A 22,364-nucleotide genomic window follows, 5' to 3' on the forward strand; every position below is an offset into this window, starting at 1 on the left:
TATACATTTGTAGCAGCTAGCTAGCTAGATTGGGATGAAAGGCATAATATCTATTTCCTGTTTCTGCTAAAGGTACCACCATTCCTCCAGTCTTCTAGTTCAGTAACTTTGATGTTAGCCTTGTCTCCTCACACTTCTTCACTCCACATATTCAATCAGTTGCCAAATCCTTCCAATTCTAACCTCCATAACATCTCTCATATCTGATTTCTTCCTTCTACTCACAGACACCACTTTAGTGCAGGCCCTTATGTCTCCTCCCCTAGACTATTGCAACAGATTCTTTATTAGCTTCTCTGCCTCAAGTCTATCCCTACTCCAATTCACCATATAGCAACCAAAATGATTTTCGTTAAGAGGCCATATTACTCCTTTGTTCAATAAACTCCAATGGACAAATATTGCCTCTAGGGTAAAATAGAATCTCTTCTACTTGCCATTTTTTTTTTTCAAAACCCTTTACAAGTTGGACTCAACAAATCTTTCTAACCTCCTCATATTTCATCTTCTTTCTCACACTGTGTTGTTCAGACAAACTGACCTTCTCTCTGTTTCTTATACATGGCACTTCACCTCTCATTTCTGGGAGCTGCTGCTGCTATAATGCTACCTTGTTCATCTTCCATGACTGGAATGCATCCCTCCTCACCACTGAACCACTGAATCTCTCTTTTCCTTCAAGATGCAGCTCAAGCACCACTTTCTACATGAAGCCTTTCCTGATTTCCCCAATTGTTAATGCCCACCACCTCAAAATTCCTTTAATTATTTTAATATTTATTTTCAAAGACAGTGTCAACTAGTGGATAGAAGCCTGATCTTGAAGCCATACTGGCTGTGTGACCCTAGGCAAGTCATTTAACTTCCCAATGTTGGTTTTTTTTTTATTGCTCAGTCTCTTCAGTCTGATTTTGTGAGACCATTTGGGACTTTCTTGGCAAAGGTACTGGAGTGGTTGGTTTGTCATTTCCTTCTCCAGCTCATTCTACAGATGAGGAAACTGAGGCAAACAGGATTAAGTGACTTGCCCAGGTTTACACAGCTACTTAAGTGGCAAAGGCCAGATTTGAACTCAAGAAGAGTATTCCTGACTCCAGGACCCATACCCTATTTTCACTTTGACACCTACTTGCCTCTCAGTGTTCTAAGCAATTCTGTAAGACTATAAGTTGCAAAGAAGGTGCTGACTTGAATTGGGAGAGGGAGTTTCCTCACCTAGGGATTCCTTATACCAGTGAAATTACCAGTATAGACACTGTCTGTGTTTATTCTGTTTTATATTATCTCCCCCAGGAGAATACAAGCTCCATTAGATTTGTAATTGTTTCATATCCTATATTTCTATTCTCGGTTCTTACCTAGCACAGTGCTTGGGTCATCATAAGCACTTAATAGATGATTATTAATGATTAAGTCAGTCTACAGATGGGCAAGAACTACAGAAGAGAGTAGCTAGATGGCATAGCGGGTAGAACTCTGGCCCTGGCATCAGGAAGACTCATCTTCCTGAGTTCAAATCTCATTTCAGACATTACTAGCTATGTGACACTGGGCGAGTCACTTAACCTTGTTTGCCTCAGTTTCCTCATCTGTAGAATGAGCTGGAAAAGTAATGGCAAACCACTCCAGCATCTTTTCCAAGAAAATCCCAATGGGGTTGTGAAGAGTTGAACATGACAGAAAAACAATGAAACTTCAACAACACAGAAGGTATGTTTGCTCATTTGAGGATTATGTGCAGTTACCATCCCACCTCTAGGTCCTTGTGTCTCCACCTATGGGGAACCCCTGGTAGAATAGAAATAGGTTAAAATTCCATTTACATATCAACTGTGTGAACTGGGAAAGTCATGACTCTTCTGAGATGTAGTTTACTCATCTGCAAAGTAGGGCCAATAACACCAACCCAATCTATCTGTTAGGGCTATTTGTGAGGATTTTGAAAGCACTTAGTAAGTTTACACAGATGAAGATGATGATGATGATGATAATAATAATAATAATAATAATAATAATAGAAGAGAATACTGATAACAACTAATAATTATGCTGTTTGTTTTTGTTTGTTTTTTTTTTTTTTTTTGCCAAAGGACAGTTTTGCTCCTGGCAACATATTTATTTAAGTGATTTTATTGGGCTGAAACTTTGAGTACCTTGGAGCTGATGTCTGAAGGAAGCTATAGGTGTATTAAATTCTTTATTACATCTCTGATAGCTTTTTAAGATTTCACCCTCTGCCTACTGTTTGATTTTCTTTCTAGAAGTCTTTGTTTAGTGTTTCTGTATTGATTTTGCTCTGCGGCACAAGCCAAAAAAGTGGTCAATGGAATGAGCTTTTGGAATGAAGTTAGAGATAAAAGCTTCAGCCCACTGGATTTTTCTGTCATATTTAATTGACCATTCCAATACTAATTCCAGCCAAGTTCAATAGGCAGATTTCATCATATTTAACATATCTTTGATCAGTGTTTTTATTGGTATTTGAGCATTTGGTTCATTACTATTCTGCTATCAACCATTTTGCTTCTAGGGTATTGTGCCAAAGCTGTTAAAATGTCTTTTTCTGCTTGTTGGCACTATAATTATTAATTTTTTTTATTTTGGAAAAAAAAAGTTCTCAGGGCATCTTTTTTGTGATTCTTTTACTATATTAGGTTTTGATTCTTTCAACTCTTTGGGCAGCTTGGTGGAGTAGAATGAGAATGGAATTTGGAATCCAAAGACCTGGGTTTAAGTCTGGCTCTGCCACTTACTTGGGAGCTTACCTTAAGCAAGTCACCTAACCCTTTTCGGTCTCAGATTCCTTCTTTCTATGCTGTCCTTAATAACATAGGTACTACCTATCCCAGAGCACTGGAAGGATCAAAGGAGAAATGTGGATGTGAAAACATTATCTCAACATTTAGTAGTACACAAATAGTGTTGGTTTGGGTGTTTTTTGGAGGTTGAAGGAAGGAACTACAGTTGCGGTTTTATTAGCACCCAAGGAACTCTAAGCATAGAAATTCCTTTCATAAATGTAGATTGGCAGCTCCTTTGTAACTGAGTGGTAGAAAGTTGCCTGGGGGCATTTTGAGCTCCTTTCTAGGTCTATGATTCCATGATTTGTGAAAAGACATTATCAGTGAAGGGTAAAGAAGAAACACTTTGTGGCCACATTGATTACAGCACCATGGGATATGAGCAATGAAGACAATGGCGATTTGGTCTAATCTTATATGAAACATGAAGAAATTGTGCCAGAGGGAATTTGAGGGACTTGCTCATGGTCACAAAGCTAATTTGGGAAAATCAGAATCAGAACCTGGGTCTCTTGTCTCCTCATGACAATGGTAATAATAATGATTATTATTATAGCTGACATTGTTAAAGTGCTATAAGTTTGCAAATTGCTTTACATAGTTACCTTATTGGATCCTAGCCTCAAAACAAGCACTTAATGAAAATACTCATTTTGTGTGTGTGTGTGTGTGTGAGGGGGTAATGGGTGATTTTTTCTTCTTTTTTCTTAATGTAATAAAACAAGCAATTCCATAACAGTATAATTTAAAAATAAATGATCACACATGAAACTGCAATCTATTCTGTATGACTTGCTATTCCTTTAAAATACACAATAAAGTTATCATATAAATGTTTTTTCCTTTTTTCCTTCTGTCTCACCACCCTAGAGATGGCTACCATTAGACACAAATGTGTATATACATATGTATTTATACATGTATACATAAAATCATTCCATACATATTTCTATTTATCAGTTCTTTCTCTGGATAGAGATAGCATCTTCCTTCATATGTCCTTCATAGTTAATTTGGGCTTTCATAATAGTCAAAATGACTTATTTGGTCAAAGTTGTCCTTAAAACAATATTGCTGTTACTATATACAATGTTCTCTTGGTTCTGCTTATTTTGATCTTCACTATTCCGAGCAAGTTTATCCATGTTTTTCTATGATTGTCAAGCTCACCATTTCTTATAGCACAGTAGTATTCTATCACAACCATATACCACAACTTATTCAACCATTCCAATGGTACACAGAACTATCAAGAGGAAATCTCTCTATGAATGCAGATTGGAACCTGCTTTATAAAAATCTTAGAGTGCTGCCTGGAGCATAAGAATTTAAGTGATTTGCCCAGGGTCATACAGTAAGTATATATCAGAGATGGGACTTGAACTGTCTTCCTGATTCTGAGGATGGCTATCTGCCTGTTTTATTACCCAAACAGATGAAGAGACTGAGAGAAGTTGAGTGATATGCCCATGGTCACATAAAGAGTACATGTAAGAGTAAAGATTTGAATCTAGAATTCATGACTAATCAACAGATTGAATCAGGACTCATGACTAATGTATTGTTCACTATACTATGAATCCTCTTTAAAGAGTGAGCAGAAGAAAGTCCAGAGAGAAAAAAAGATAGTCATAGACCGAGGAGTCCCACCATCTTATTTTAGTAGATTGATTCTGATAGATAAGAGGTGTCAGACATATGGTGCATGGCTGCCAAAGAATGGCCTGAACCAGATTAAAATGTAAGTGAAAAATATTTATAACATGACAACAAAAAGATATAATAAAACATAGATAATGTAACATTTTAAAACTAAGTCAATATGTGACCTGCAGGGACCCTTATGTACACTTAAGTGGCCCCCATATCTTTGAGTTTGACACTATTGATCTAGATATATCAAAGGTCTTATGCTCAAAATCTATGATTATATGATCTAAGATGGAACAAAATGTCTACCATGACCCTGGTATCTTTTCCTGACCAGCTTGGCTAGATGAAGCTCATTAGTCTTTCATGACCTATTTTTAAAGCAACAGGAGCTGGTGATGACAAGCTTTTTTCTTTCAATAAAACAATTCTGGATGCTAAAGGAATGAATCCTTTTAGGAAATGCACCATAATAATAACAACAAAAGCAACAATGATAATAACAATAATAATAACTATAACAATGACAGTAAAAGCTCATATTCATCTCAGCCAAGGAGAAAGGATAAGACATTTTTAATTTTTTTGGGGGGGGGGGGCCTAGGCAATGGGGTTGAGTGACTTGCCCAGGGTCACACAGCTAGTGAGTGTTTTGTGTCTGAGGCTGGATTTGAACTCAGGTCCTCTCTACTCCAGGGCCAGTGCTCTATCCACTGTGCCACCTAGCTGCCCCCACTTTTAATTTGTTAAGACAGCCTTGCTTATCAAAAACAAAGTCTTAAAACTAGGATGATCTGCAGTATTTTAGTGAGTAAAATTGAGAGACACCCTCTTTCTATATCATGGCAGTTCCCTTGTTGCCTTATATAAGTAAGGTGAATTTTAGTGTGTGTAAGGTGGATTTTTTGTTATTCTTTCTTTGAGTTTTCTTCCCAGGATCCATTGCCATAGCAATCTCTACTTCCCAAGTATTAGATATGAGTTCTCATGATCATGGTTCAAAACAATTTCTACTGTTCAATGATATAGGGATGAAGTAATGTAAATTTGTGAGGCTATTTTGGCAATATGCCTTCTTTGTATGTTGCCCTATAAAGCAAGTGGGCAGTAGTCAGTAAATGGGGACCTCCTTAGGGGTGAATGTGCAGGCTGGAATGGGTGTGTGCCTTGATTGGCCCCATCAAGGCTTGGGAGGGGGAATTTTGTGTTTGCCTCAACCAGTCTCCACTAAGGCTTGAGGGGGATTTAGGGAAGTGCCCAAGTTGTGCTGGTCTCAACTGACCCCATTGAGATGAGGGGTAGTTGCCCCCCCCTTCATGCCAGCCCCTGTGAGAAGGGTTGTTATGGAATGCTGTAGGAGTTGGTGCTCTCATTATCAGCAAACTCACTTTCAGAAGACTAGACTAGAATAAAGTAAGCTTATTTAACCCTTTATCGTAACTCCATTCCCGTCTTCCTATCTGACCTGATCAAAAGCAAACCTGCTAGTGAGAGAGGTACTAGAAGCCCTCCTGTGTCCCCTTCCTAAGAAATGGTATAGTTGGTGTGTTTACCTGTCTAACACTTTAGTATATGTAAGCACTCAGGTTGATGGTGAGAAAGATACTGTGGATGATCTGGAATTCCTTCAGAACCCATCTGTCTGGAATGGTTTGGGCAAGCAAAGATTGAGATGAATCTAGGATAGGGGCTACATTCTTGGAATCCTAGTTCTAAAATTCTAATAATAGGGGCCTGATTCCCCTTCCAACCCCCTGAACATTGAAATGGTTGGGATGGGGTTGAAATCATGACACTGTAGTGGAAAGAATATGGTGCTTGGCAATGGAAGACTCGAGTTTAAATCCTGGCTTCAACACTTGTAAACTGTGTGACCACAGGAAAATCTCATAATGCCTCAAGCTCCTCATCTATAAAATGGTAATAATATTTTCCTCCTTACCTCAAAAATAGTCATTATGAGGAAAGTGCTTTGTAAATCTTAAAAGCATTTCATAAACATTATAGTGACCATTATCAGCCATATTACTAGTAAGTGAATTAACTAGCCTTTCCTGTAAAACGGGGACAAAAATACTTGCCTGTAAACCCTAAAGTACTGTAGAAATTATTTTTACTATACTTTGAATCCTTGGAGAAGAGGGTATGCTCACAACTTCAATTTACTTAATTAAAATACTTACAAATATGGTGGTAGCTCCTCCTCACTGGGAATATGGTTTAGGTGGGAGAATATCACACAATTTATGATCATTGAATAACAAGGTTGGGGTCAAAATCAACCAACAGATCAAAATCAATTACTCAGTTCTAGCATGGTGTGTGAGAATAAAGATTTTAAAATTTTGTCTCTACATATAGTGTCTAAATCCTGGGTTCAGGGTAATTCTGGCAACAGATTCTTGATCAACATCTATTGAATCACTAAGAAGAAAATTTTACATTCAGATACATTTAACTAACTTATTCAAATAGAAATTCATTCCATCCACCTCAGAGAAGGTGTCATATTTCAAATGCACACAGAGCAGGTGTCTGTTGTTGGCATCCTTCTTACATTTTCTTTTGCAAATTTCATTTCATTAATTGCAGAAATACTATATTCCTTTAGGCCAGTGTTTAATGTTTCTTGGCTAATGACCATAAATACAGAGGTTCTAATGGCTCAACATTTTAGTCCCTGGGATGCTTCATCATAATTTTTAATGGTGCTTTTTTTTTCTTTCCAATTGGACATCTGTTACTTAAACTCCACTTCATTCCCTACTGTCATTACAACAGACTCTTATTTAATACTTCATCAACTTGGAGCAAGGTGGAGGAACCATTCATTACAACACTCCTAGACAGCTCACATACCCAGATTTTGAGTGTGAATATAAGAGCTCTTATTATGTATGTGTGTATATGTATATAATACAAATATTATATACACATGTGATATATATGTATATAATGTATGTGTGTGCAATATATATTATATGTATTTAAGATAGCATATATGTGTGTGTGTATATATACACACATATAATGTTTATGAGACAAATTGATATAGTATGAATGGTGACAATTCCTGTGAGCAGTGACAGATATTCAATTCAATAAACATTTATTAAGCATCTATTATGTGCCAGGGACTGTGCTAAGTTCTGGGGGATGCAAAAAGAGGCAAAAGACAGTCCCCTGCCTTCAGGGAGCTTACAATCTAAAGTTAACCAATGGTGAAACTATCTCATTCTTGTGGAATGAAAATCCTAGAGAGTTGATACTATGCTTTTTTTTATTATTAATCTCAGGAAAGCAGAAACAAATAGATTTTGTAAAAACTAATTTGGATGAAGAGGTGGAAATCTATTGATTTGGGACTATGTAGACTCACATTCTCAATACTGGTACTTCTTCTTATTTTTTATCTCAGAACATGAACAACAACAAACATAAAATGAGATTGCCTGGTAGATTTGATTAGAGGTAACTGGCATCAGAGTCAGGAAGGTCTGGGTTTAAGACCTGCCTCAGACATATTATGACCATTGCAAAGTCACTTAATCCTTTGGTGGCCTAGGCAACTCTCTCTAATTATGTATCTGTTGCAGGACAGTCGTAGAGCTACATTGTTAGAAGGAATTTCCTTCCTGGGAGTTCCTACATCATTGAAATCATAGGTCCCTATAGCAAAAAAGTAAAATATGCAAATACGTATGGAAAGAAGATAGGCCAACTAGTCAGAAGACATGAGTATGAATACAAGTTTGGCACTTGTCTAGCCTAGGCAAGTTATTTCATCTCTCAGGGATTAAAGCAGATACTTCAAGCATCCATTTATAGGTAACAAAGTAAAGTGTAAGCTACCAACATTGTACCAATAGGAAAGACACTATTAGAAATAATGAAGTCTCTCAGGGACTATAACTTTGAGAAAATGGAAACTTTGTATTTATACTCACTAGAACATGAGTACTTTCTTCCGTAAATTTAGGGAATTTGACTAGGTAATGTCTAAGGTGCTTTCTAGCCCTCCCCCCCCCCCCTGAGTTCATTGATCTATGCTAATTTGTAGAGTAGAAAGGTGAATAGATAATATAAGCTGTAAGGTAACAGGCTGTTTTAATCATGTATGTACATATACACATACATCAGAAGGAGATATATCCCTAAACAGGATCTCATTTTTGGGTATTTGTTGTTGTTGTCGTCCTGTGTTTCCTATCAAGAATTTTTGTCTACACAGCCTCACTCCATCAGAACTTTGCCAAGCTTTAGATTTACTCATCTAAATTGATATAAACTACACTTTTTATTTTTGAATTATCTGAGTGCAGCATATACACGACCAGTGCTCCATTTTACTTGAAATGGGTGATTTATTAAAAAAAAAAAAAAAGACTAGTAGGTAGGATAATTGATAGGAATTTACAGAAGGATAAAAGATAGACATAGCTCCAGCCCAAGTGATTATTTCTCTTTTGTGAACTACTTATTAGTATTGCTAATTGTTTTAGTCCAGGCCTGTGATTTTAGCAGTGTAGGGAACTCTTACGGTGGAGCCTCCATTTACTAGAGAGATCAGCAATTCATTTCTAACTTAGAGACTTAGAGTGTTGACTGAAGGCATTGATAAGTGACTTGCTTCTGGTCACATAGCTAGCATGTGTCATAGGTGGGATTTGAACTCTGACCTTTCTAAACACAAGGCTGACCTATCTGCTATGCCACATTGCCTCTTTATAAATATATGGACTTAAAAAAAATGTTGAGGAATAAATGTAGCTAGTAATATTAGTCTAATCTTTGAATTTTTTTTTTACAATTAACTTTCTACCCTTTCTGATAATAGTACCTAGTGAGACACATAAAACTTCATTTTATATAAGTAACCAAAGCATTTTTATAGCTTGGATTCACCACTGCCATGAAATAAAAAAAAAAATTTCACTATTAGAATACAGGCTATGGTTTGAACAAGAAAAATGCAGGTGAATTTTGTAATAAAATATATTATTAAAGCCCCAAATGAATACCACTTAAAAGGAAATATAAAAAAGAACATTGACATAAACACAAGAACAGCAAGTCCTAACATATCACATCTATTCTCATTTCATCACAGCTAGGTTTATGGAATACTGGATTTCCCCAATAAATCACAATTATAATAACATCTGTGCTGAAAGAACTTGGTATTTCCATGTCCTATACACGTTAACATGAGCTGTGGTATTTTTTCATAGCTGCTCTTAGGATGTCCTGGAAAGGTTAACCTGCATATAATGTGGACAGAGAAAGGGGCAGAAGTTCACTCCTATCTTCTCCATACCTGGTGTCACAGTTTTTAACCTTGCCTATGCCAAGAATAAAAACATCAACAACAAAATTTAGTTCCAGGGCTAGAAGCTGAAAAAAGTCTTTTATTTTTATTAGTGTTTCTATGGGAAGTTTTATTTATTTCTGCATTTGTATTCAGTACATTTAAGTGATGAAGGGAATAGATTTTCCTCCCCCTATCTGCTGCTGAAACCATTACAGAAATATGTAGATGTAAGGTCAGAAAATATAAAAAGCAATGGAGGGAAAACAGAATGAAATATTAGTTTCAAGCCCAATGGCCCTCTGGTTTAAAACTAGACGGTGCTAAGAAGAGATCAAATGGTGATTTCATAGAAATGAAGAGTTTGAAGGGACCTCCAAGGTGACCTAGGCCAATTTGTAATTGAACAGAAATTCTCTCTGTAACATCCATGAGAAGTGGTGATCTAGCCTCCAAAGACATTTTGGTGATAGGAAAAAGTTTTGACTTTTACTGGGCAGCCCATTTTACTATTGGACAGGTCAAATCACAAGAAAGATTTTCCTTATGTCGATATGAAAAGCATCTCTCTTCTACTTCTTTCCACTGGGCTTAGTGGTGCCTTCTGGGGTCATGCAGAACAAGTTTAATAGTCCTTCAAAAACTTGAAAACAATTATCATGTCCACTCCCTCCCCCCACCTCAATATCCATTTTTTCCAAGCTAAATATCTCCAGTTCCTTTAGCCCATTCTTGTATCTTAGTCATCTGTTATGATTGCTGACTGTGTATGTTTTAAAGAAAATATTCTTGAATTTTCCTCCTCCCATAACATCAATAACATTAAACTATTTTAGTTTTTATCTCATCTAACTACTCCTTTACTTTTTTTTATATGACAAAAATATACTATCCTTTTACTGGAAGGAAATTTACATCTTACTTAGGTGTCCAGTTTGAGGGCTCTAGAAGTGCCCAGTTTGATAAATACAAGGAAATAGGAAATTATTTTACATAAAAAAAACCAAACACATCCTTTATGTTGACTGGTTTCCCAATACACCCATGTATTCGGTATTTAGCTCTATTCTCTTTCCACCACCATGCTCGTTTTGAATAAAGATCCCAACCAGAACAAGACATGCAAACCATCTGCCTTCACTCTTCATGGAGCTGAGGTACCCTGGCTAGCATATCTATAGTATTACAATATGAACTATCATATAAGTACCAACATCTGGCAGAGCTTGCAGGCTCCCTTGGCTGATTTGCCAATAGTTTGCTGGATCTTTCTGGGGCTAGCCTATGTGTTTTGTTACACATATCTTCAGGACAATATCTGCTAGTGAGCTTGCTCAAATGAACTGACTGAATGTGAGAAAGCAGAAAGGGTTGTTAGCTTGGAAGGGAGGGCAAAGTAGTTGCCCAGTGGCTGACATGCAGACCAGCAATCCTGGTTGGTTGTTCTTGGGTGGGGAAAAATAAGACCTATCTAATTCATTCTGTAATTGAAAGTGGAGGATAGAACTCTCCATGACTGTTTTTTAGTGTAGGACCCCATTAGTCATCAGTTCTGATGTCCACACCGTAGACAACTTTCCCAATCTGACGTCTCTAGGCTACACTCGTCCTGCTCAGCTGAGGTTTATCGATTTTTCACTCTAAATAATCCAAATGAAAGAACAACCACTGATCCACCCCAAATGGAAGAATATCTACAGAAGGCATCCCTTTTAGGGGATTGTAAATGACCAATATTATATGTAGATATTTCGTTTTAACCACTTTCAAGTGTTCAGAATTTTCTTTCTTCCTTAAAGGATCTGGGAAATACCTGTTTAAAGTCAACCAGACAACAAAGCAGCCAACTGTTGCTTGTCAGGCAGGTTGCTCAGAAGTAAGGGTAATGTTGCTGGATCTACTGTTCTGGGCTTGACCATCAAGAATCTAGTCAGTGTGGAAAAAAATTAGGCTTGAGACATGGTCCGTGACATCAACATCAATTATAAATTTAAGCAGTGAGCAATCAGCAAATAATATTTTTTGTGATGTCTGAATTACTTCTAATATACAATAAATATATTTTGGATGAAGAGCCAGTAAGATGTCTGTTTAAAGAAATCCTTCCATACCATCACAACACAAAACCTATCTGTAGTGTTCAGCATTGGGGAGCGCAGCACTTCATTTGAAACCTACTGACTCTTGGCCCCTTCAGAGAGGAGATGCTGGAGACTCAAGACGTGGAGGTGTAAATGCATCTCAGCAGATCATCCCAGAAACTCCTTTACTTTCCTTACTATCTCCTCTTTCTCCTCCAATTACTTAAGCACAAAGGCTCTATCGTTGTTCTTGTGCTCATCTCCATATAAACTCTTTCTTTCAAAATCCATTCATTCTCATGGTTTCTGATATTAATTCCATTTTATCAACACCAAAATCTCTATCTTCTCATCCCAATTCCAGTTCTATGTCTCTAATTGCTGGTTATATACTTCTAATTTGTACATCCTGACATCACTTCAAACTTCATATATTCGGAAGTGAATTTATCATCTCCTTTCCCACACTTTTGCCAACCATCTCTCTGTCCCAATTTCCCTATTTTTTGCAAATGATAGCACCATGTCCCCAAGTTATGCTAACTCTAAACCTTGAAGCATCTTTGATTCATTCTTCCATCAAGCTCTTTCACCTCTTCTATCCAATTCAATTTAATTCAACATGTATTTATTAAGTATGTATCCATTCTAGTATCTATCTGTTAGGGGTAGTGGGGAGAAAAAGAAAATAAAAACAGTCCTTGCTTATTCTTGGGTGTGTGTGTCAGAGGGGGATGGGATGCAACATTTAAACAAAATAAAATCAGTGAAATTTCTGACAGTGGATTACTGAGCTAGTCATCAATTATTGCTGATTCTTCTCTTGACCTATCTTTCTATTTCTTTGTTTCCATTCCTACCACCATCATTCAAGCATCCATCCTGTCAAAGATGAATCACTGAAAAAACCTGGCTTCACTGTCTAGCAAATTCTCTGTTTTTAGAGATACAAGTTTTCATCATGGCATTCTCCTGGTCAAAAATCATCAATAGCTCCCTATTATCTATCATTTCTGCCTAGTTTTTACAACTCTCTGTAATCTCTTCCTACACTATCACAAGCAAATGAGGGCATTAGGACTAGCTTGTTGTAGGAGTTGGCACTTAAGCTGAGCTTTGAAGAAAGTTATTCTCTTAGAGTTGAGGACAGAGTATATTCCAGGCATGGGGGAATAGTCTGTGTAAAGCTATGGATATGGGATATGAAATTGGGTGTATAAAGGACAGCAAGGAGGCCAGTTTGCCTAAAATATAAAGTAAATATGGTATGTATGGAAAGCATAAAACAGTTGACTGGAGCAAGGACTATCAGCTTGGCAGCTTTCTGGAGGATTGACTGGGGAGGAAAAAGGATCGAAGCAGGAGAACCATGAGGTGAGTCTCGTAATTGTTTAGGTGAGAGGTAATTAGGGACTGAATGAAAAGAAAGGGATGATTGCAAAATATATTTCAGAGAAGAAATTGTTAAGAGAACTGATTGAATGTGAGGGATGAGGGCAAGGAAGGAATCAAGAATGTCCCTGAGGTCATGAGCCATAGTGACTAGAAGAAGGTTATACCTTCTACATAAATAAGGAAGTCAAGAAGAAGGGAGCATTTGGGGGAAAGATAGAGTTCTGCTTTGGTATGTTGAATTTGAGATGTCTTACAGAATGTCAATTTGGAGTTGTCCACTAGCACATCCTTGTCTTTTAAAGACCATGATGTAGCGGAAAGAGTCCTGGAATTTTAGTCAAAGGACAAGACTCTGAATCCAGTTCTGACATTTCCTACCTGTCTGTGTGACTATGGGTCAGCCAAATTTCACCTTTCTGGGGCTCAGTTTCCTCAACTATAAAATGAAGGACTTGGATCAGATGTCCTTTAAGGTCTCTCTCAGCTCTAAATCTATGATCTTAATATCAAATCTCACTTGCTTCATGAAGCCTCCTCACATTCTTCCAACCTCCAATGAGCTTCCCCCCATCTGAACTCCATATAACACTTAGGGAATGTGCTGCACATGTCTAAGATCCCTGTTAATGAGGAGAATGCATGGTGGGTCACTTGAGTTCAGGAGTTCTGAGTAGGGTTAAGCCTATTAAGTATTCTGAATAAGTCCTACACCAACATGGAGACACAAATCCCATACTTATGGAGTCATGAACCAGCCCAGGTTAAAAAAAAAGGGTCAAAGAACAGGTCAGTCTTCAGTAGCACAGACCAGTGAATGGCCACTTCATTTCTAGCATGGGCAAGATGGGGCACTGAGGGCACGGGCACACACACACACATATACATAGATATGTACATAAACATATGTATATACACCATGACATTAAAATTTGAGACACATAATTTCTGGATAATTAACAATCATTTTATTAATTATGGCTGTGGGTAATTAATAAACTGGTCATTTGGCTATCCTAGACAAAAGACCCCTCATGGAACCCACTCATCACTTATATGTCATTGGAAGAGTGGGTGTACTTGATATATGGCAATCAACCATTATTGGTTAACAATTAAGGAGAGAATTAATATTATAATCAGAGGTGGGCTTATTCTAACAAGGAGCTGGTGATGTGACACTGATCACTCAGTCTTGGCCAAAGAGACTTCTCTGCACCCATACCACCCCATCTAGGATAATCTGGACAAAAGAGGGAATCCACTTCCATCACTATTTGTCTGACTAAAACACAATAGGCCAGAATCTACCAGTTCACCTAAACCAGAATTTTTTTACCTTTTGATCAGATCTGAATTTCCCCAGTGGGGTGTGTCTGTCCAAGATTTCATCTTATCATCAGCCCTGCTCTTTAAAAGCTGGCTGGATAACCTACAGGGGCTGATTTCTGAATGAGGAAATAGGAAGAGGAAAAACCTTAGTCCTAATTCAATAACTGGTTATCAATATAAGAAATAATCATTATTTATATCCATATAAACATACATATATATACCCACACACATATATATTCTCTTGAATCCTTATCTTCCTTCAAACGATAGCTCTAGTGCTACTTTCTCCATTATGCCTTTCCTGATCCCTTCAACTTTAGTACCTCTCAGTCCCTGAAATTACCTTGTGCTAATTTTTTATTTTCTAATATGTGCACCTGTTTCCCTGATAGAATGCAAGCTCCTTGAGAGCAGAGGCTGCTTCTGCTTTTGTGTTCCTTGTATGTGGCATAGTAAGTGCTTTCAAATTCTTGTTGACAAGCTAAATGATCATGTACTAACTCATTCCTATGCACTACTAGTTGTCCCTTAGATTTTGGGTCCTTAATTCCTTTTGTGTCATGGATTCCTTTGACAGTACAGTGGGTATATAGACCCCTTCTCAGGATCATGTTTTTAAATGTGTAAAATAGAATACATAGGATTACAAAGGAAATCATAGGTTAATTAAAATAAGGATTGTTTTCTCCCATTCCATTTCACAGACCTCTGAAATCTATCCAAAGATCATATAGGTCAAGAACATTTACTCAGTCTGTAAACTCCCTTAGGGAAGGCACCATTTCTTTCATTTTTTCTTTATTACTCACAGTGCTAAGCCTAGCTTAGCACTGTGAATGAATAATTGCCCATTAAGTGTCAGAGTACTGTGAGTATAGTTAAACATAGTAAACAATATGGGTGAGGGGGATGTTAAATTAAGGATAAGATAGAGCTCTTTTCCTAAAGAATTTTCCAATCTAATGGGGAAGACAGAGGAAAACAAGACCAAACTATGAATCTGCAAACAAACAAACAAACTACAAGGTATGACCAATGGGAGTGATGAGCACGGATAACAGATTAAACAAGGGGAATTTTTAAGGAAAGAGAGAATTCTATCTGGGAGGAATGGATGGTAGAAAAGTTTGGAGGTGGGAAGGAATGAGTTAAACTCACAGGATTCTTTGAAATTTCACAGAAATTTAGCACTGGAAGGAGCTTTTTTGTCCCTCACTTTGCAGATTAGAAATCTGGTCCCATAGAGGTGAAGCAAATTGTTCCAGGTTATACAGTTAGTAAGTGGCAGAATTGAAATTTGTGCAGAAACATTTAAGTCTTCAATTAGTAGGCTTAATTAGATCTGGGAAGCATGCAGGGGTGGGGAACCTGTGGCTTTGAGGCCACATGTGGTGCTCTAGGTCCTCAAGTGTGGCCCTTTGACTGAATCCAAACTTCACAGAACAAATCCCTTAATAACAGGATTTGTTCTGGAAAACTTAGACTCAGTCAAAAGGCTGCAACCAAGGACCTAGAAGGCCACATGTGGCCTCAAAGCCACAGGTTCCCCACCCCTGATGGAGGATTCTAAGCAAGGAAGTAATCATAGGAACAATACTTAAAGAAGATGATTCTTATTGAAGTGGGTATGATGGATAAGATTGGGAAGAGATGAGAATAGGGAGGCTAGTTCAAGTTTGTTGCAGTTGAGGTTCACATCAAGCTTTTAGTTAGAATGGAGAAAACAGGGTGAATCTGAAAAAAATATATTATGAAGAATATTAGTGAAAATGGGGTCCTTACAGGTCACACGAGCCTTTCAGACCTCAGCAAATATACATTTGTTATTTGATGGGCTACTTATTAATATTCCATGTGCCAATTGCTTCCCAATGGCAGAAATGAGAAGGAAGAAAGGAAGAAATGCCACAGCGTAGCTCAGAAGTGAATTTGTTTGTTCAAGACCCCTTTTCTTTATTTTCTCTTCATCAGTCTCTAATTCTTCATCTTGTGAGCTTTTACCCCTTGGAATTTGTTTTTGCTTTAGTTATTTCTCACTTACTTTATAACGAATTTTAGGAGTTCTTTGTTTTGTGTTTCAAGCATCTTTGTCTATATGGTGAATCTTTGTGCTTGAGATAAATAGCTTTTATTATCATTCTCTTCTAATAAAAATCACACTCCTATCCCTTAATGAGAGTTCCTACCCGGGCAGCAAGGGCAGTAGGGAGCATTGTAGTCCTCAGGAGACCTCCGCAATCAGTCTTTCCAGAGTATGCTGCTCATATTGTTCTCAGAAGTAAAAGGCTAAGTTTCAAAATGGATATTCTCCTTTTCAGATCTCCTTGTGGTCAACTAGTTCTTCGAGATTATATATCAGAGACTGATTGTTAGAAGTGAACTTAGATGTTATCTAGTCTAAATCAGGAAACCCAGGTCTAGGAAGGATAGATGACTTGTCCAACGTTATGCACGTAGAAAGAATCAGAGGTGGGATTTGAACCCAGGTTCTCAGACTCCAGAGTCCTCTACTCTTTTTTCACTGAGAGAGGGAACAGAAAGAACTCCATCACATCAGTAAAGTCCAGGGAGGAACAAAAGGCAGAGAAACTATTAAAACCCAAGAACCCTCCCTGAATAACAGAATTGACAATACATCAATGTTTATATTCTCTCTGAGTCTCCTCCACTTTTATGCTGTTAAGAGCTCACCTGATTCTTTCTTTCCTTTTTGTATAGTTCATTCTGCTTGATTGCTTCGAGGTCCCCTAGCCCCAGATCCTCTTCCCTCTCTCTTTATTTTGCTTAAGGCAACACTGTTCTATCTTTTGTAGGAAAATCTCCGACTTTGAAAAACACCTTCAAACGCTTTAAACAAAGGCAAACAGCAAGCTGAGGGTCTCTCCTTTCAGATGGGATAGGCAACTCAGCACGAGGTGATTAGCATTCTCAGACCCAGAGAAGGCTGGTACAAAAAAAAGGACCCTTTGATGCACCAGGTCCAACCTCTTCCTTTTTACAAAGATAGGAAACCTACATGCAGAAAGGTTAAGGGTCACCCAGCTTGGGGAATGGCACAGCCAGTCTTAGAACTCAGGCCTCCCAATGCTCATTCCATTAATCTTTATGCCTTAGGTTGGTAACAATAGAATGACCAGTTTTCACTGATTTAAGGTGAGAATATTATTTGGAAGGGTCCCACTGTAGCTGGCTATCAAATTAGCATTAATTAGTTTGATTCACAGATTGTGAGAGCCATATTAACTCCTTTTTTTTTGTGGCAGCAGGGGCATGGATCAGGGCCCAAGGCCGGTGTTTGTATAACATATGATTACAAAGAGTTTTACAACCATTAACTGCTTTCAATCACTCTGTGAGGGAGGGAATGAAGTTATTATCTCTGTTGTACAGACAAGGAAATTGAGGTTCATCTTAGCTAATGACTTGGGCAGTCACACAGTTTAGAAAGTGACAGTAGTGACTCAAACCCAAGCCTTTTAGTCATAAATCCAGCACACTTTCCAAAGTGTCAAACCAGCATGCTGTGATCATAGCTCATCCAAGCCCTGAAGCCAATTTCAGTAAGTGCCTATTTGTAATGACATCAGATTCCATGGTCCCCCATTGCCTAAAAGGGGATGCTTACACAATGGGAAGAGAACATTGACTCTGGAATTAGAGAAACTGAGTCCAGCTTCCATCTGGGACACTGACTACTTATGTGACCTTGGGAAAGGCACTTCATGTCCTTCAGCCTCAGTTTCCTCAGCTGTAGAATAGGGGTATTAAATAAGATAACCACTGGTGGCTTTTCCCCCTCCATAATTAGAGGGGGAGAAAATCTAAATAATTATAATGCAAGGTACAATGAAAATTAGGCCCTGCCAGGCCTGGAGTCAGGAAGATTCATCATCCTGAGTTCAAATCTGTCCTCAGACACTTAGTAACTATGAGACCCTGGACAAGTTACTTAATCCTGCTTGCCTCAGTTTCTTCATCTATAAAATGAGCTGAAGAAGAAAATGACAAAACATTCTTGTATCTCTGCCAAGAGATCCCCAAATAGGGTCATGAAGAGTTGGATACAACTGAAAATGGCTCACCAACAAGAACAATGAAAATACAACCTCACTTTCAGTCCATTTTTAATACTAATCTTACTTACATACAGATCTGTTTATGTCATCCTTTTGTTGAAAAGTCTTTAATGGCTCTCTGTTGTTTACCAAGTAAAAGTCAAACTCCTTTGCCAGGCATCAAAGTGCTCACCTTCCCAGCCTCCTTCTTATACTACCATTCTGTCCTTTAGTCTAGCCAAACTGAACTTCTTACTCTGTTCCCCACTGTGCACTGTACTTTCCTGTCTATGTTTTTGCTTACATTTCTTTCTATACTTTGAACACCTTACTTGCCCCTTCTGCTTTGCCATCCTTTAGACCACTTCAAATGTCCCCTTCTCCACTGATGATCTCCCTGATCTTCCCTCAGAGAAGACCATCCCCTTTAGCCTTGACTATCGTTTTATTTTTCAGTGCTCCTGATGGAATCCTAATAAAGCTGTTCCCAGCCCTGATATTTTAACTTCCTTATGGACCTCACTGAACAGCAGACATGTCCTGATTTAACCACACAATCTGGCTTAACCACATCCCAGGCCCCCAGACTCAGTCATAGGACTCACTGAATAGCAGGCCCACTGCTCCTACCTGGCCACTGTCCTTCCTCCCAACTCAATATCCTAACTTCCTCACATATGCCTCAGTGTCTCACTAGAACAACAGGCATGTCCATGTGATGGGATCCCAGCCATGGCCTCTAGCTAACCACTGCCCCCAGACCCATTCCTCATACTCCCCACAGAAATAGCAGGTGTGTCCATGTACTCAACCACAGTCACATCCATCTACTGTCAGACAGGACCACAATAGTCAGCCAATCAGAAATCAGCACCACCAGGATGCCCAAGCAGAATGTGAACCATAAAACAATAGAAGAGACTTTCCCTAAGCAGGCACCTGCGAAGTAATGCCTCTGGGATAAAATACTGACCTCACAGCTTGGCATTAAGGCCCTGCCCAATCTTGTAGTCAACTTTAGATGCCTCTTACTGCCCTTCACACATTCTGTCTTTCAGCAAGACCAGACCACAAGTTGTTCTCCCTGCTCAAAATGTCCATTTTTGCCTCGTGCCATTTGCACAGGTCATCCATGCACCATACCTAGACTGTATTTCCTCTTCATTCATCCTTTTCAGAATCCTCATCTTCCTTCAATGTTTAGTTCAGGTACCACTTTCATACAATCCAATTCAACAATATTCATTAAGCATGCATTTTTTAGAAGGTACTATGTTAGTTCCTGAGGATATAAAGGCAAAGCACAAAACAGTTCCTGTCCTCAGAGGAGCTGAAGGCATACAACATAGACACATACATCTGAGGAAGGAGAAATCAGTAGCATGTAGGGAGGTGATCTCATCTCCCCAAATAATTTTTTTTAATTCCCCCATCTCCATTTGAAAGTGTTCTGTCTCAAATCAAATATTCAGAAAGCATTTTGCCTGGATCTCCATTTTTGCCTTCAATACTGCTTATTTTGTGTAACACTACTGTTTGTACATTCCTTGCCTCTTTTCCTCCTGAAGAAATACAAGCTCCTTGAGGGCAAGGACTTTCATTTTTATTTCTATATTCCCGGTACCTAGCATTGTGCCTTGCCCCTATTAGAATAAATATCTGTTCAACAGAATGGAACCTCCTAGGTCTGCCCATTCTATTATTGATGTAAATTTCAGAAAGTGATTAAAAAAAACAGTAGGAATTGGAAAGACTTGAGGAGAAAGTGCATTCTTGGCAAGAAACACACTGGAGGGTGTGTTTGGTGAACAAGTAACTTCATTTGATTAGAGTACAGAATTCATGTAGGCATGAGATAAAATTGTGTTCCCTTCAATGGCATATATACTAAAAATGGAAGATTAGAATAAGTCAAGTTGGTGATGGCCTTGAATGTCAAGTAAAGGAATTTAATATTTATTTTTTCTGCGAGCAATGAGGAGTCACTGAAGATTTTTGAACCGAAAAAAGACATAATCACATTATGCTTTTGGAAGATGAATCAGCATTAGTGTGTCATGTAGATTAGAACAGGTAAATACTAGAGGCAGGCAGGTCAGTTAGTGGACTGCTACAACAATTCAAGAAAAAGATAATGAGCCACTGAAGAGGTCATGAGGCATTTGTATAACTAATGCCTAGTATTTTATTATATATTGTAAGAGAAGCTGACTTTCTTCTTTCAAGCACAGGAATGGAATATCATCCCATATGTTATTCAAGAAAAAATGAGAACTCTCCAAAGACTAATATTATTTTCACAGTTGTAATAGAATATCTGACTATATTCAGTGGTGTCAAACTCAAATAAAAACAGATCCCTGATGGCCACATATAGATTTAGGAAACTACAAATTAGCATTGTCTTTGTTGTATTATATTTTTATTTATTTTGTTAAATATTTCCCAATTACATTTTAATTTGCTTCTGCTAGTGCTCTAGATTTTGCTAGCTGCTTTTGGCCCTCTGACATCAAATTTGACACATCTTTGAAGATATATTCATGTAATCTAAACAAATATGTGCTTGTGGGGGCCAGAGAGGATTTAAAAGATCCCCACACTTTGAAAGAGTTTTCCTATTTGGGCCATGCACTGCTCCAAATATTCTTAGTTATCATTTAAGTCACTAGTACAGTGTTCTGCAACTCTTTAGATAGCAGATGATGGCCACCTAATCCTACCAAGTCTTCTTTTGTTCATTCCCATTGAATTTCTTCGTCCATGACAATCACAACTCTCTTTCCTTCACACTTGTGTATGTTAGGGTCTTCCATAAATGGCCACAGCCAGAGGAACCAAAATGTAGAAAGGCCAATATGGCAAGTTACTAAACCTCTCAGGGCCTCAGTTTTCCCTTCTGTAAAATGGAGGCAAGGATGGGAGTACCTTATAATATGTTGTGAGGAAAGTACTTTATAAAACTCACAGCATTATATGCCTGTTATTTCTATTGTTGTTATTTGTATCTATGTTAACATTTGTTAGAGGAAAAAGAGACCTGGAAAACGTGGATGTGGCCTTGGATCATAGGTCTTAGAACTGGAAGAATCTTGGAATTCAGACATTCCAAAATTCTCATTTTCTAGATGAAGAAACTGAGGACTAATATCATAAAATCAGAGACTGAATTAGAATCCATGTCCTGACTCCAAATCTAGAATTTTTTTCTGTCATGTCATATTGCAAGACACATACCATCCTACTGGTTGCACTTGAATGGACTGAAGATGCTGAAGGCAGGGGAAGTTGTTGAAAAAAAACCAAAGTAACATTTTTAAACACCCTGTGAGTTTAGAATTTAAGAGATGAAGATGCTTTGAAGACACACTTTCCTCAGTTTCCTTATCTGTCAAATAAATTATTTTATTGATTTGCTTAAGTGACGTTGACATAGATGACAACTGCAGCCAATCACAATAGAGCATTTCCTTGTGGGCGTGGTGCTCATGCATGGCCAATTTGAGGTTCAAACTAAATCCCCTAATCATCACAATTTATGGTGTCTACAGGAATCTCACCTGGACATCTAGGAATATGTAGGGTTCTTTGGGAAGTCACTACCCATCTGCTGCTCAAGACCTTTGCCATGACATAGGATATTAGAATGGAAAGATCTAGACTTGGAGTCAGGAAACATGAATTTGAATAGTGACTTTGAAAACAACTCTGACTTTGTGCAAGTCATCTAACTTCTGTGAAC

The 22,364-nt window shown here is 38.0% G+C and overlaps 1 protein-coding gene across 3 annotated transcripts in view; it reads right to left on the bottom strand.

Moving 5' to 3' along the window:
• KCNIP4 (potassium voltage-gated channel interacting protein 4) overlaps window positions 1-22,364 on the bottom strand; it is a 493,012-nt gene that overhangs the window by 58,781 nt on the left and 411,867 nt on the right. Inside the window, exon 3 of one of the 3 annotated variants that reach the window (XM_027836424.1) lies at window positions 7,889-7,903. The exons of the other annotated variants lie outside the window; for them this stretch is intronic. Within the exon in view, the coding sequence (XP_027692225.1) occupies window positions 7,889-7,903 (15 nt within the window). The remainder of the gene's footprint in view (window positions 1-7,888; window positions 7,904-22,364) is intronic. 3 annotated transcript variants of the gene reach the window in all.

The sequence above is a fragment of the Vombatus ursinus genome, unplaced genomic scaffold, assembly GCF_900497805.2.
Source record: "Vombatus ursinus unplaced genomic scaffold, bare-nosed wombat genome assembly UNPS02014818.1, whole genome shotgun sequence".
Lineage (NCBI taxonomy): Eukaryota > Metazoa > Chordata > Mammalia > Diprotodontia > Vombatidae > Vombatus > Vombatus ursinus.